Source organism: Homarus americanus, unplaced genomic scaffold, assembly GCF_018991925.1.
Source record: "Homarus americanus isolate GMGI-L3 unplaced genomic scaffold, GMGI_Hamer_2.0 scaffold32583, whole genome shotgun sequence".
Classification (NCBI taxonomy): Eukaryota; Metazoa; Arthropoda; class Malacostraca; order Decapoda; family Nephropidae; genus Homarus; species Homarus americanus.
This window is the reverse complement of record NW_024713129.1, coordinates 15114647-15127795: the sequence shown is the minus strand read 5'-3', so window position 1 is coordinate 15127795 and position 13149 is coordinate 15114647. Positions and strand designations below refer to the sequence as shown.

General features: G+C 33.8%; 1 protein-coding gene across 2 annotated transcripts; it reads left to right on the top strand.

Moving 5' to 3' along the window:
* The first annotated feature begins 433 nt into the window (after positions 1-433).
* On the top strand, positions 434-6848 carry LOC121868584 (beta-sarcoglycan-like). Of its 2 annotated transcripts, none has more exons than XM_042369362.1 (7): positions 434-546; positions 1149-1255; positions 2551-2733; positions 2953-3061; positions 3610-3699; positions 3983-4138; positions 4313-6848. In XM_042369362.1, the coding sequence occupies exons 2-7, from the start codon at positions 1149-1151 to the stop codon at positions 4628-4630; spliced, it is 963 nt and encodes a 320-aa protein (XP_042225296.1). In that variant the 5' UTR covers positions 434-546; the 3' UTR covers positions 4631-6848. The 2 variants fall into 2 exon arrangements, with proteins under 2 accessions (XP_042225296.1, XP_042225289.1); XM_042369355.1 differs by having other exon boundaries at positions 1129-1255.
* Positions 6849-13149: the final 6301 nt, after the last annotated feature.

Sequence of the window (13149 nt, the reverse complement as noted above, 5' to 3'; positions counted from 1 at the left end):
TCTAGTTTATTTATGATTCAGTTTGTTATTTCTGTCAATATATTTTGTAAGTTTATAAAAGCTTCTGCTCTATGTATTTACGAATAAAAATGTGTAAAAATCAATTACAATTTGATATAACACAATAAAAATGTGTAATATAATTTATTATAAACATAAGGTGAGTATAACTGTAAGAATTGAAGGTTATTTACTTCATAATAGAGATATTTATTTACAGCAGACGACACTTTTTCTTGTGTCTCATTTCATTGGTCAAATTAGGATTAAATTATATTTATCTGCATAGTACAAAAATATACATAATAATTCATTGATTTATAATTTTTACAATACATATATTAAATTTATCTTGAAGATTGGAAAATATAATTCAATTAAAATCAAAGAATAATATAGATATAAAATTTCGTCAATACATTGGGACAAGTGACTGTAACTTCGGCTTCCACATCTAGTCGCTCGTCTCATCCTTAGGCTACAGGAATTATTTTATTCTTGATTATTTTATGAAGAAAGGAACAAGAAAACTACAGATACATTAAGGTCAGACTTATGATACTATATATTTCTCCTAATAGGTGTTAATTAAAATATGAAGATAGCTTTTTCGTGATAACTAGAGAGATACTGTTAATACATGGAACAACATACTTTTAAAACATATAAATTGAAATATAATATACATGACATTATTTAATAAGTATCTAAAATAAAGCTATATATTACCCTAAAAATATATGGAAATTAAGAAGAATGGTTGAAGTATGTAATGTGAAGACTTATGGCTGTTAATGTGGTTAAGAAATACAGGATAATCATTTATTCTCTCCAATTATCTGTATTTATTTATTAAAGTCTAATTTATTGGGTATTCAATAATTAATTTAAAAACAAGACTATGAAAACGAGTCTTGTATTATAATTGTTTCTCTGTGTTGTAGTATTAGTTCATAGTATTATACAAAAATAAAACATAATTGTCATCATATTTTTGTACAGTTTGTGATTATCAGTTTATCTCGTGAATTTTATTATACAGCCACCATTAAACTTTAATTATTTAGTATTTTATCTGCTGATGTTTTAAAAATTCTCTTGTAATTCCTTTAATCATATTTACCGCAGTACTTTAATGTAACTTGAAGATGGGAGACTCGGCCGCTGCTTCACTACTTGCGGACAGCACCTCTTTAGCCACCAGCACCTTGGAACGGGCGACTCTAACGGCACGATCCACCACACACACGACCAGGCAAGTCATCAAGAATAAAGAATTGATCGGGAATTCCTAACTTAACCTAACCTAACCTAAAACACACAACACACACTAATCTAAGTTTAGTAGATATGATATTAGTGACTTGGATTAAACTAATGAATCAGTAAATATTCATCATTTAAATACAGGTACTCCTTGACTTACGACCTACTTGACTTACGACCACCTGGACATATGACCGCCCCAGTCATACCAAAAATTTTTCAAATTACGTATTTTCGAGTCCCGACATTAGTGATTGCTCTGTGTACTGACAAAATTTTTGTTTGTAATTCCCTTTAAAATGGCTGGCAAGCTTAAAAATGGGAGTTTCGTGGTGCTGAGAAGGACAAGAGACACCCATTTTAGATTTTCTATGTATTATTTTTGCATTTTCGACTTACGACCAATTCGACTTACGACCTGGATTTGGGTCCCTAGCCCCGTCGTAAGTCAGGGACTGCCTGTACTTGTATAGCACTAATTAAGATACAGAATTTGGAAGCAGTAGTTTTTCTTCATGGAGAGTAGTGAGAGAAAGTTTTAAGAATCATTATACATCACAGAAGCTGATATATTCTGCCATACTGCATTTCCTGTTGGCATCAAAGCTTATCCCTTCTTCCTGACTGTCACACTGGCTAATGAGAGGAAGGAGGGTTTTGGAGATATAATGAGACCAGGAATATGTACCATCACTAAAAAAATTCTTGAACGATATAAATACGATGCAATCTGATAAATAAACTTAGATTCTGAAACCATTCCTAGATGATAAAGTCCCATTCAGCTCATTCTCACGTCCATCGTGCCCAAGTGTTCGAGAAGTTTTTGTTTAAAGTGTACCTTACAGAGGCTATATTCAGCACAACTTCTGACACAAACAGACAGATTTATGATACAATATAATACATAAGGAATACAACAATGCTGCCTTTATTGCCAGCTATCTTTCACTTGGTGGCCTAATTGTCTCAAGCCAGCCAGACACAAAAGCTATGGCAGTGTAGTATATAATAAAATTCACCTTACTAATGACACACCCCAACAGAATATTAAGTTTTCTTGTTACAAAATTGAGTTATCTTAAGAGAAGTACTATTTACATTGCTTATTAATGAAGACAGTTACCTTTTTAGTATACAGAAGAAGGATTTAATTAGATCATCTACCATTAATGCTTTCAAATGACCACTTCAAATTGATATTTAACATATAATAATGAACAGTGAGATTTCTTTATATCTTTCACTTTGTTGCATTAAATATCAGTGTCTTGTCACCTACAGCTGTGAACGAGAGACAACGCCAAAACGAAGTGAGGCTCAGCATGGGGAGAGTGGGTTCTTCTGGGGCCTGGTAGTGGTACTTCTCCTGTTGGCCTGTGGGAACCTTCTTCTTACTTTCTTTGCCATGGGAGTTCTGAGACTTGGTTATGGCATGGAAAGTATCGAGTTTCTTCCTGGAACTGAGTGAGTATATGGGGTCTCTTGAAGCTAGGTGAGTATTTATATGGGGCCTCTCTACAGTTTTTCTCATGGCTAAAATACCAACTCTAAAATTTATATCTGACCTTAAAATCTGGGTTCCAAAATGCCTAGTGTATACTCATGTTGATTTTCTAACCAATAATTAAGTCGTATCGAGCAGAAAATTTTTTGCAGTACACTCGTAACTTTTTGCCTTCACAGGACAACCAAGTTCTATGGCCGTGCAGACTTGGGCAACGTAGACAAGAGGGACGGACTGATATATAGTTACTCTGATACGCCATTTTCTATCCAGGGAGACAACAGCAAGGTTTGTTTTGTAGTCTTTGTGCAAATTTCATGACTTTAAGACCTGATTTTTTATGGTAACAGCCTCTCCCTGACACAGACAACTACAGTACAGTATATATGTAATTAATGTTTGGTTTATATTATTAATGAGATGAAAGCATTGTTCTTCATTGACTGGTCGGCATTGTTGTATTTACTGTATTTTATAGATTAGATTTAGTTTAAGGAGGTTTATTAATTTATTCATCAAGTCTACGGGCTGTAACTCTGTCTCACCTTTATCTTGGATGGGTCACACACTAAAAAATTATGACAATTCTAGGATGCAGACTTTTTATCACTCGGTGTTAAAGTAGCTTGGGTGAACAGGTCTTATCCACTGTCAACTATACCTGGGTTTTCAGTACCAAGTCTTCATTCAGTCGTCCACCTCCACAAAACAGTTAATTCTTTGGATAGTTCTACTCCATAACAGAGCTTAGTTGTGTCTATACAGGTAACTCTTGTTTAGTACCAGGGCAAATTTAAGTGATTTTCTAAATGTACTGTAAATTATCTTATTTTCAGGTTTCTCTTACCTTAATGACTTCCAATACTCCTCCTGTACTGAATGTCAGCCCTGATAGGACGGAGATACGTAGTGTTGACAGCTTCCAGGTAAGTTCATCAATAAACCCCAACAAATCTTACCATTTCTCTTTGTTGTTCCTGCAAAGAATTTGATTAGATTCTGTATTACCTCAATAAAAAAAAAAATTTACTTGAAATAAGTAATAAAAATTAAGTACCGGTATGTACTGTACTTTAAATTCAGTTATTCATTGTTAGTTTAGGAACTTGACAAATAAAATTAAAGTACATTTTATTTTAAATAGGAAAGGATTTTCTTGTGTATATTATCGATACAATCTCAAACACTGCACTGTACTATATTTTACAGGTGGTTGACCCACACTCAGGCAGTACAGTTTTCTCCACCAACTACCCAAACTTTGGCTTACCTCAAGGTGTCAAGAATCTCAATGTTAAAAGAAGCCGTACTGCCAGGATTACCAGCCCTACTTTCTCAGACCTGAAGATACGCTCCGATTCTACGGTAAGTTTAAGATGCACCTTGCCTTCACTCTGCATGGTTTAAAATTGTATGGTTAGTTGTGTTAATTCCAAAATTTCACTTTCACAGGAGGATAGTTCATTACTGTATGGTTGGCTTGGGACTCTTACCAACAAGTTCTTAACCATAATTTAATTAAATCTACTTTCTTTTCAGATTCGACTGAAAGGAAATGAAGGAATGTCCTTTGATGGAGGAAAGTTGACATGGTCAGCTGATCAAGATATATATGTTAAGAGCATCAATGGTTCAATTTTACTGGAGACTGAATCTGGCATCATGGTGGACGTCAATACACTTCCTCTCGTTGACAACGTAGATAAGGCTAATGTCCGAGGCCAGTATAAACTGTGTATGTGTATGCCACAGGGCCAGTTGTTCCGCATCCCTGTCCCAACCGATAACAACCGCCGCAAATCGGAAAATAAAATCAATTGTGCTAGTTTTACCAACCCTTGTTCTAGTGTTGAATAGTATTTTGTGGCTGCATAAATCTGATTTTTTTTTTCTTTACATTGTTCTCAAAAACTTAGTCTTTCACGTTTAGGCTTAGTTAGACTGAGTCAAAGAGGAAACAGATAATAAATTGTAATGCAGTTTTTTGACGGCCAGATTCGATCGTTGTCCATTTTTTTTTACATGAAGAAAGTTCAGATTGAAGTTAATCCTCCAGAAATGAAGCAAAGAAGGCCATAGGTCAAAATATAATGGCATGGAGGCTCTTCGGTCTTGCCTACTTGGAGGAGAGAAAAAGTTTATTGTACTGAAGCAACTTTACTCAACTTAAAGTACAGTACAGTACTGTACTGTTAAAATCAATATGGATAACAAGGATCTCCACTGTTCATGTCACACCGAGAGGTTCATGTTGCTGAACGGTTATTTTATTTATTTATTTTTTTTTTTTCAAAAACCATCTGAAAGAATTTTGTTTCTCAGGTTCTTCTCTATTTTATGTTTCAATACAGGGTATAATAATTATGCTGAAAAAAATAGGATTACTACCTAGATGACCTCAAACCTTAATTGGACCTACTACTGTATTACATTATGTATTTAAAATTTTCAGGTATAACAGTACAGGGTATTACACAATTTCTGTTGAGGCAGCATTGATAATCCGTGAAAATACAACACTGTTCTGTACCTGGTTATTCAACACAATGAAGTGTTTGTCAAAATTTAAATCCCGTAGTTTCATAGTAAACCTTAAGTTAAGTTAAAAGCAAAATTTTTTTTTTTACTCTTTTAATGTATTTTCTTATTATGGAACTCGGATGGTAGCCATAAAAATCACTCCTAGTCAACTCTCATTAATTATGAACAAAATCCACCGGCTGGCAGCTTGCACTGATGAACACCTGCAAGGCTCTACATATAAACTTTGGATTAACAGTTCATTGTATTATTAATGTATTTTAATATATTGTATTAAATGATTAAACAGTAACAGTAATTTGGACTCAGTCTTGAGTGGGCTATACTTTACAAAGTACAGTATTAAGTTTTACATTGAGTGAATACCACGATCAAAATTGATTCTTTATTTCCCGAGCACTCTTCTGCCTCTGTATACGGTACAGCGCTGGCGTTCTGCTTGAGGACAGTAAAAATTTCATGGCTCTATTGTACTGTGTATGTACTGTTGTATGTAATTAAATCAGGATAAAAAAACTACAGTACTGTATGACCAAATCTTCCATATGTTGAAATATGGATAATTGCCTTTCTATTGTACAGTGTTTCATTATTTATTAATTCACTGTTCATCCTGTTTAGCGCTTGGGCCATTCTTATCATAAGATTTTTCTCTAGTTTTATTTTTTTTTACTGTGATCAAGAAGGACCAAGCCGATATATTTAAATTTTCTATGTTACCGGTATTCAAAAGTGTTAGATTTCTGAGACCACTGAAGCTCTAAGGTCTTACTGTTGTATACATAATTATAATGTATACATTTCTTCTAGTGTAGTGGATATACTGAATACAAAAATTATCTGTAAATATGTCGTTATATATCTTTCACAATTTTATTTGAAAGCCACACAGTGAAAGCTCAAAAATCCTAAAATTCCTAACTTTAACAAATCTGCAGTTCCCTGATTTAAAATGCTGAGTAACATTTAAGCATGAGTTTGCCTCCTATTAAATCTTTTCTTTTTTATATTCATGAGTTATAATGGTGACATGCACATACATACTTATTACCTAGTGATAAAACTATGTATCACCTCTTTATATTTTATTTATGTCTCCTTGCATTATCTGTATATATACGGTAGATTACATACAGTATACAGTACGTAACTTGGAAATCCCCACAATATTTGGTCAAGGTATTTGGATTCTTTGAGCTTTGACTGTACTGTACTGTACATTATTTACATAAACTGAAGAAACAAAATTTACTTTGCTCTAATTTATACATAGGATGGATTTATTATTGTTAAAAAGAAAATTCCCTTGATAATATTATATAAGACAAGAACCTACTTTATCAAGAATCCCTATGTTATTTTTTTAAAAGATTCTGATACACATTAGTATTTAATCAAACCAAAGACTAATTTTGTCTCTGTTGTTGGTCATAAATTACTTATAAGGCTGTTAGTATGCTTTTAATATACAAGTTTTGCTTTGTTCAGTGTACTGTGACCATGTATAAATGTTAAATAAAGTTCAGTGTTAATATTTTGCATATTTCTTTATGATTAACACCATGTTAGTAGTATTTAATGAAACACCATTGCATTATTTAAGTTTAATCAATGCCTGAAGCCTACATTTGACTACCCAATTTACCCTTTAAAGTTATTCTGTATGTCTTATGTCCTAATAGATCTAGAATATAGCTCAAATGTTATGGTGCCAATGCCACCAATCAATGCAGAGCCGTGGAGAAGCTACATGTGGCAACCCCTCAAATCTGAGAGGGAACAAGGCATCACAGATAATAATCAGATCAAACAAATAATAACTTTGGTGGAGTTTTTTTTTTTCTCCCATAATGACCTACGATGAATACAGTACTTTCTTTTAACAATCTAATATATACCTCGCTGCAAAGGTACCTTAACCAACTTGCATCCATGATTCAGTGTGTATTAGAACTACTGTACTGTTGTGGGAAACATGTGCTATTCACCTAGGCACAAAGTTTGGCCTTCCCATGCCCTCATAACTTGGCATTATTGACCAGTGAGGGAATTTTACAAACCTTCCCTTGATATCATGCACACAGGCCTGGATTTATGCATCAAAGACCAGGTGAGATAGGATAGGTAAGTATCTCCTTTAAATTTCAGGATAATTGTGCATTATCTGGGATTTTACAAGCTGATGGGTAAATGGATAGATTTATTCACATCACTGACAAGAATTTCAGTCAAAGGGAAAAGATTAACCATAAATTATTGAAAAATTAAGTATTTATATTTGCGATAATTTTCTGCTTTTAAGTAATTACCATTAAACACGACCATTTTTTTAATAAGAGATTAGTGCTATAAAGAGTAAGAATATAGAAGTTACGTTTTCTGCATCAAGCCAATTCAATCATCCATAAGTGTTATCTTTTTTTTTATCATGAACACACTTTCCGTAAACAGGATGGTATAACCACAATCTTCCCCACAAATTTTAGTTACCAACCATATTCATTACCAAAAATCAAAAACCTAGAAATAACACGAAACATTTACAGCATATATCTTGTACACTAGCTTGGCTATCACATAGGTTGAGCAGTTACCACTAGCTTGTGCTGAGCAATAATGTGTAGAGGTAATAAGCTTAAATGATATATTGATTGGCCTCAGTCACATAATGAAACGCTTGATGGGGGAAAGGAGTGTCGTCGTCCTGATATTGCTTAATACAGTACCTGATGGTTTACTGTTCGATCTTCAAACCTACACAAGTCTCCCAAAGAGTAATATTTTCTCATCCCAGTCATTCTTCTCTCCTCCTTACTGTTGTTGCTTTATTTAAATTTTGGGTTGATCACATCTTCCCCTGTGTGCATAACAGAGGTTACTTATCATTTTTTTCGTCTGTTTATTTCAGGTGCAAGCAGTTGGTAACTTCTTCAATTGTTTGACGTGAAAACCAATGTACAGTACATGACACTCGGCCTAGTAATTTGAGTACTTTTGTCGTATTTCTTATATGAATCGGTTGAAGAGCATCAGCAGCTGAAATGTTTGGGGAACATTCTGCAAGCACTATCCTTCTCTGAATGCAGGAAATAATTTATGACATATGCAGATACTGTATAAAAGAGGATCAGCACTGATTCAGCAAATAGATGCAAGAGGGAAAATAGATGTAGTGAAGCAGGAAAAAACATAAGTAGAAGAACAGGACAACAATAAAAAGAGACTTTATGAGTTTGACAACATTGGCAGCCCACTAGTGGTGTGTGATGTACTACATGTGGTTAGAGGGAAACCATCAGGGGTAGAAGGATTCAATTTTGGCTTTTCCCAAGGTAGTACTGTACTCTCATGAACAATTGAGACTAACCAATTCTAAGAACCGTACAAAAACACAGCTTTAATAATTAATCACATGGCCTAATGTACAGACAGTTTATCACAAAATATAAGGAAAATATGCACACCATACATATCCATAAAACACTGCTGTCAGCCAGAAGAACTACCACATCTTCCATGCTAGCAGCACAATGCATACAGCTGTATTTCATATATCTCTTGAATTCTCGCTAAACAATTTTAATATGTATAATTGTACACACATACAACTGGTATTGTATTCATTGTATTATCAATAGATATTGTCTTACACAGAAGTTTAATCTGGTTATCTACATTTGCATAGACTTTTACCGCTGGTGATAATCCACATGAACTACAACTTCTCTCTGTGCTTCTTGATTTGCAATTACTGCGTCGTGTAGCGCGTTGGAGTATATCACACCGTTAAACGCTACATCAACAGCAGGTTACAGGAAGCTTCTTCACCTCCTCCCTCTCAATAACTTATACAGGGCCTTCTACAATATAATATAAAACTACCATAATTAAGGGACACAACACCATAAAATGAAGCAAATATTCGTTGAGTAGAACTATGGTGATATTTACCAAATAAAAATGGCATGAGTTATGGTTTACCAATAAAAGAAAATTTAAAGAGTATTAAAAATTGTCCTTTAACTGCTACTACTGAACGTAAAGAATACTGGAAACAATAGTATGTCCACCCAACACACTTACAAACATAAGGGACGAGTAATCTCCAGTCTACACAAGGTGCACTACCCACTACATGTATTAGTCCTAAATCTTTCATCTCTCTTATAAAATCTTCACAACTAACATATATCGATTAAATATACTTTCCTCAAACACGTAAAAGGTAAACTACGTTTTTTGATGTCAGTGAAGAATCGTTCTGTGGTGATTACAGCTATTGATAATGTTTTAAGGCTTTGTTTCCTACAATACTTTTTTTGCTTTAAAGCATTATATCTTATGAAGAATATTTAATTATCTATCTTAATTAAGGCAAGAGGAAATTTAAAACAAAAATAAATAGAAGCCAGACGATATCTAGAGTCAGTATCTGAACGAACCTTAAGGTAATAACTCTCTTAGCTCCCACCGTGCTGGCTGGTATCCTCCGCTGAGAGTCTACCATTACCCAGGGCCTTCACATGAGTTTTGTGCATCACAGTCAATAAAGTAAACCAATCCTCTATGATCCTGGGAATAAAACTCAAATATCATGAACAGTGGAAGAAGAGCATTATATTACCCTTTGCATGAGTGTTCATATATATAGTACTGTATACCGGTATATATATATATATATTAGTACTAAATAAAACTAAAGAAACTGAGTATACTGGTTAATATCTTTATATGCTACAATCTGACTTTGGCTTCATTAAATACTGAACCACTCTTCATGTCAAGGCTTCACCTTTACATTTAGATTAAAATATTAAAACAAGTAGAAGAGAAGGGAGGGTAAATATGCACAAGTACTAGTGGGTCTCTCAATCTGTACCATCATCTCTGTGTCTCTCGGTGGCTGTTCATAGTCATTTGGGGAGCTGTATGACGTCCCTATGAAAAGACCATTACAAGTTTTTAGCAAATTTTTTTTTCCCATTTTCAGTTTTTCTCAATAGATTTTGGTTAAATTCTCGTATAAATGTAAGTTACAGTACCTGCATAATGTAGTCCATTGCATTGGGCTACAAAAAAGCCTATTAGTTAACAAAATAAATATGGACATGTACCGTATAAAATTAAATTTACGTGGTTTACGCTTCACATCTACTACACTGGATAAAGTAATGTTTACTTCACCCATCAACCAAATGTTCCCCACAATTTAATTTTTTCTTGTATTTTAGGTAATCAAAATTAAGTCTTTCCGTTAGATTTCATTCATAAAAATCACCAAATCTGATTACTGTACTCATCAATGATTTTTATCCTCAACTCACCCCACCAAAAGTCACTTAACATCCTTTGTGTAAGATTATAATTTATTGCAGGTAAATTTTCTATCAGCATTGTTTCATTCTCCATGACCTAAATACACAATATGGTGACTTCCGAGATTACTAGATGGTACACGTGAAAAAGTATATTTAAAATTTTTGCGGGTTAAAACTCTACCGAAATATAATGTGCATACTCACCCGCCTCTCCCTTATGCATATAAAATATAGTATTGTGTAATTTACAAAATACATGTGATGAACATTGTCCAAGCACCGGTCTGTCATTACCTAAGAAGTGAGGCATCTAACCCAAATCTTATCTGCCAAGCCAAGCAGTGAAGGCTTCTACCTAAAACAAACGTGAACCATATTGGTAATTGTTTTCTAGACTTTCATATCACAGAATGTTGACCAAAAATTAATAGGAAGGAGCATCTTTATTACTGGAGGTTCCATGACCTTTCCCTCCCAATTATTTTTGCTGGTGAATGAAGGCCCAAAGTTTGTTTTACAAAATGATCCTTTAAAGCTGCTTTGAAAACTGAGTCCAGAAGGTATTGGCATAACTTATACAGTGGAATGTCGAAAATCCAGCATTCCAAAAGTCAGCAATACTTTATTTTCAAATTATTCAATTCTCTCTGAAAGCCAGCAAATATCCCAGAGTTTGAAACACCTCTATTGCCCAGAGCTGTGGTTGCTCACACTGTCAATCATCAATTGTTTCCAGTTCCTGCCAGCCTGGTTAATATCCATATACCTGGTCAGGAGATATTGTGTCCAGTACAGTGATGCAGTAGAGACCGACCCCAAGACCATTCCCATTTTACCCTTTATGTATCACCTAAAGATTAGCCCCCCCCCCCCCGATAACTTCACAGGCTGGTTAAGCTGAAAGGCAAACTTCACTTCAAGGGAATACTAGGGGGAATTTCAGGTGATCCATAAAGGGTAATACAGGGAATGGTGTTGTTTGTGTGTGGTCTTGGGGTCAGTCTCTACTACATCACTGTACTGTACACAAGGTTGGGACAGATGGATGCAAGGATGCTCCCCACCTCAGGCTTTGTAAGTAGACAGGTAATCTGTGATTACCTCAGGGAGTAACAACCTTGCCTTGCCAGCTAAGAGGGCACTTGGAAGTAATGCATATAATGACCAGTTCCCACTTTGTAAAAGTGGGTTGGCACCAGGAATAATATCCTGCTATAAAATTCATTTCAAATTTGCCTGATGGCAATTGAGACCCACAACAACAGATACTCAAGGCTAGCCCATGCATGGATGGAAAATGGGTGTAAAATGGTCATAATGATGATAAATGATGAGCTTATGGTGGCAAATCTCCAGTCATTTCAATGACAAATTCTGAGATTTATTGCCCTCATGATGGCTTTAATAAGAGACCACTACCCAGTGATGACTGTAGCGGCCCTGAAAAAAACCAGTAATAGATATCGCCCCTGCTGCCTTCACCCCCACTGACCCAGACACTCCTCACAGCCCTTCATCATGTACTTGTCTTGCCTACATCTTCACCTGTTTACTTTGGAAGTGGAGACAGGGAAAATCTTCAATGTAAGTACGTTAAATAAATAAATACCCGGTATATTTTGAAAACCTATTTCTGTAAAAAATTATATTTTCTACACATATGTTAAGTAACACAAAAAAATATATTTAGTAGATAAAACAATACTGATAAATTTCACAATATTACGCTAACATTCTGGTCCCTCGTACATTTTAGGTTTCTAAGAACCGGCAAATTCCAAAACCTGACAACAGCTTGGTGCCAACCATCCCAGATTTTCGATGTTCCACTGTACATGAATCTGATCTACACTCAAACTAGAAACTGCAACAACATATTAATGTAATCCTAATGGTCATATCTCACTTTTTATATTTGCCTGCAGAAATTACAAATAAAAATATTCAAAATTACATCCCATTGAATAACTTTTGAAATGATATGAACTTATTTTGACTATTTGTATCAAGATAAGAATGTCTTAAAAAAACAGACTGTTGATTATGGTAATAAGATTGGTAAGATAAACAGATATGTAAATTATGTAACTACAGTATCACTGATGATAGCTGGAAGTTTAAAGAGAGCAGAAACATGTCCTGCTTTCCATAATTATTAATGTATTCACTTATCATAATTAAATTACTATGAGACAATAACACTTTTAACAATTCATTAGTTTTAATTCTTCCAAAGCATCATATAACAACCATCACTACTCTGTAAAATATTCATCATTTATAATTTCAACAGTATATATATATATGTATATGTATATATATATATATATATATATATATATATATATATATATATATATATATATATATATATATATATATATATATATATATATATATATATATATATATATATATATATATATATATATATATATATATATATATATATATATATATATATATATATATATATATATATATATATATATATATATATATATATATATATATATA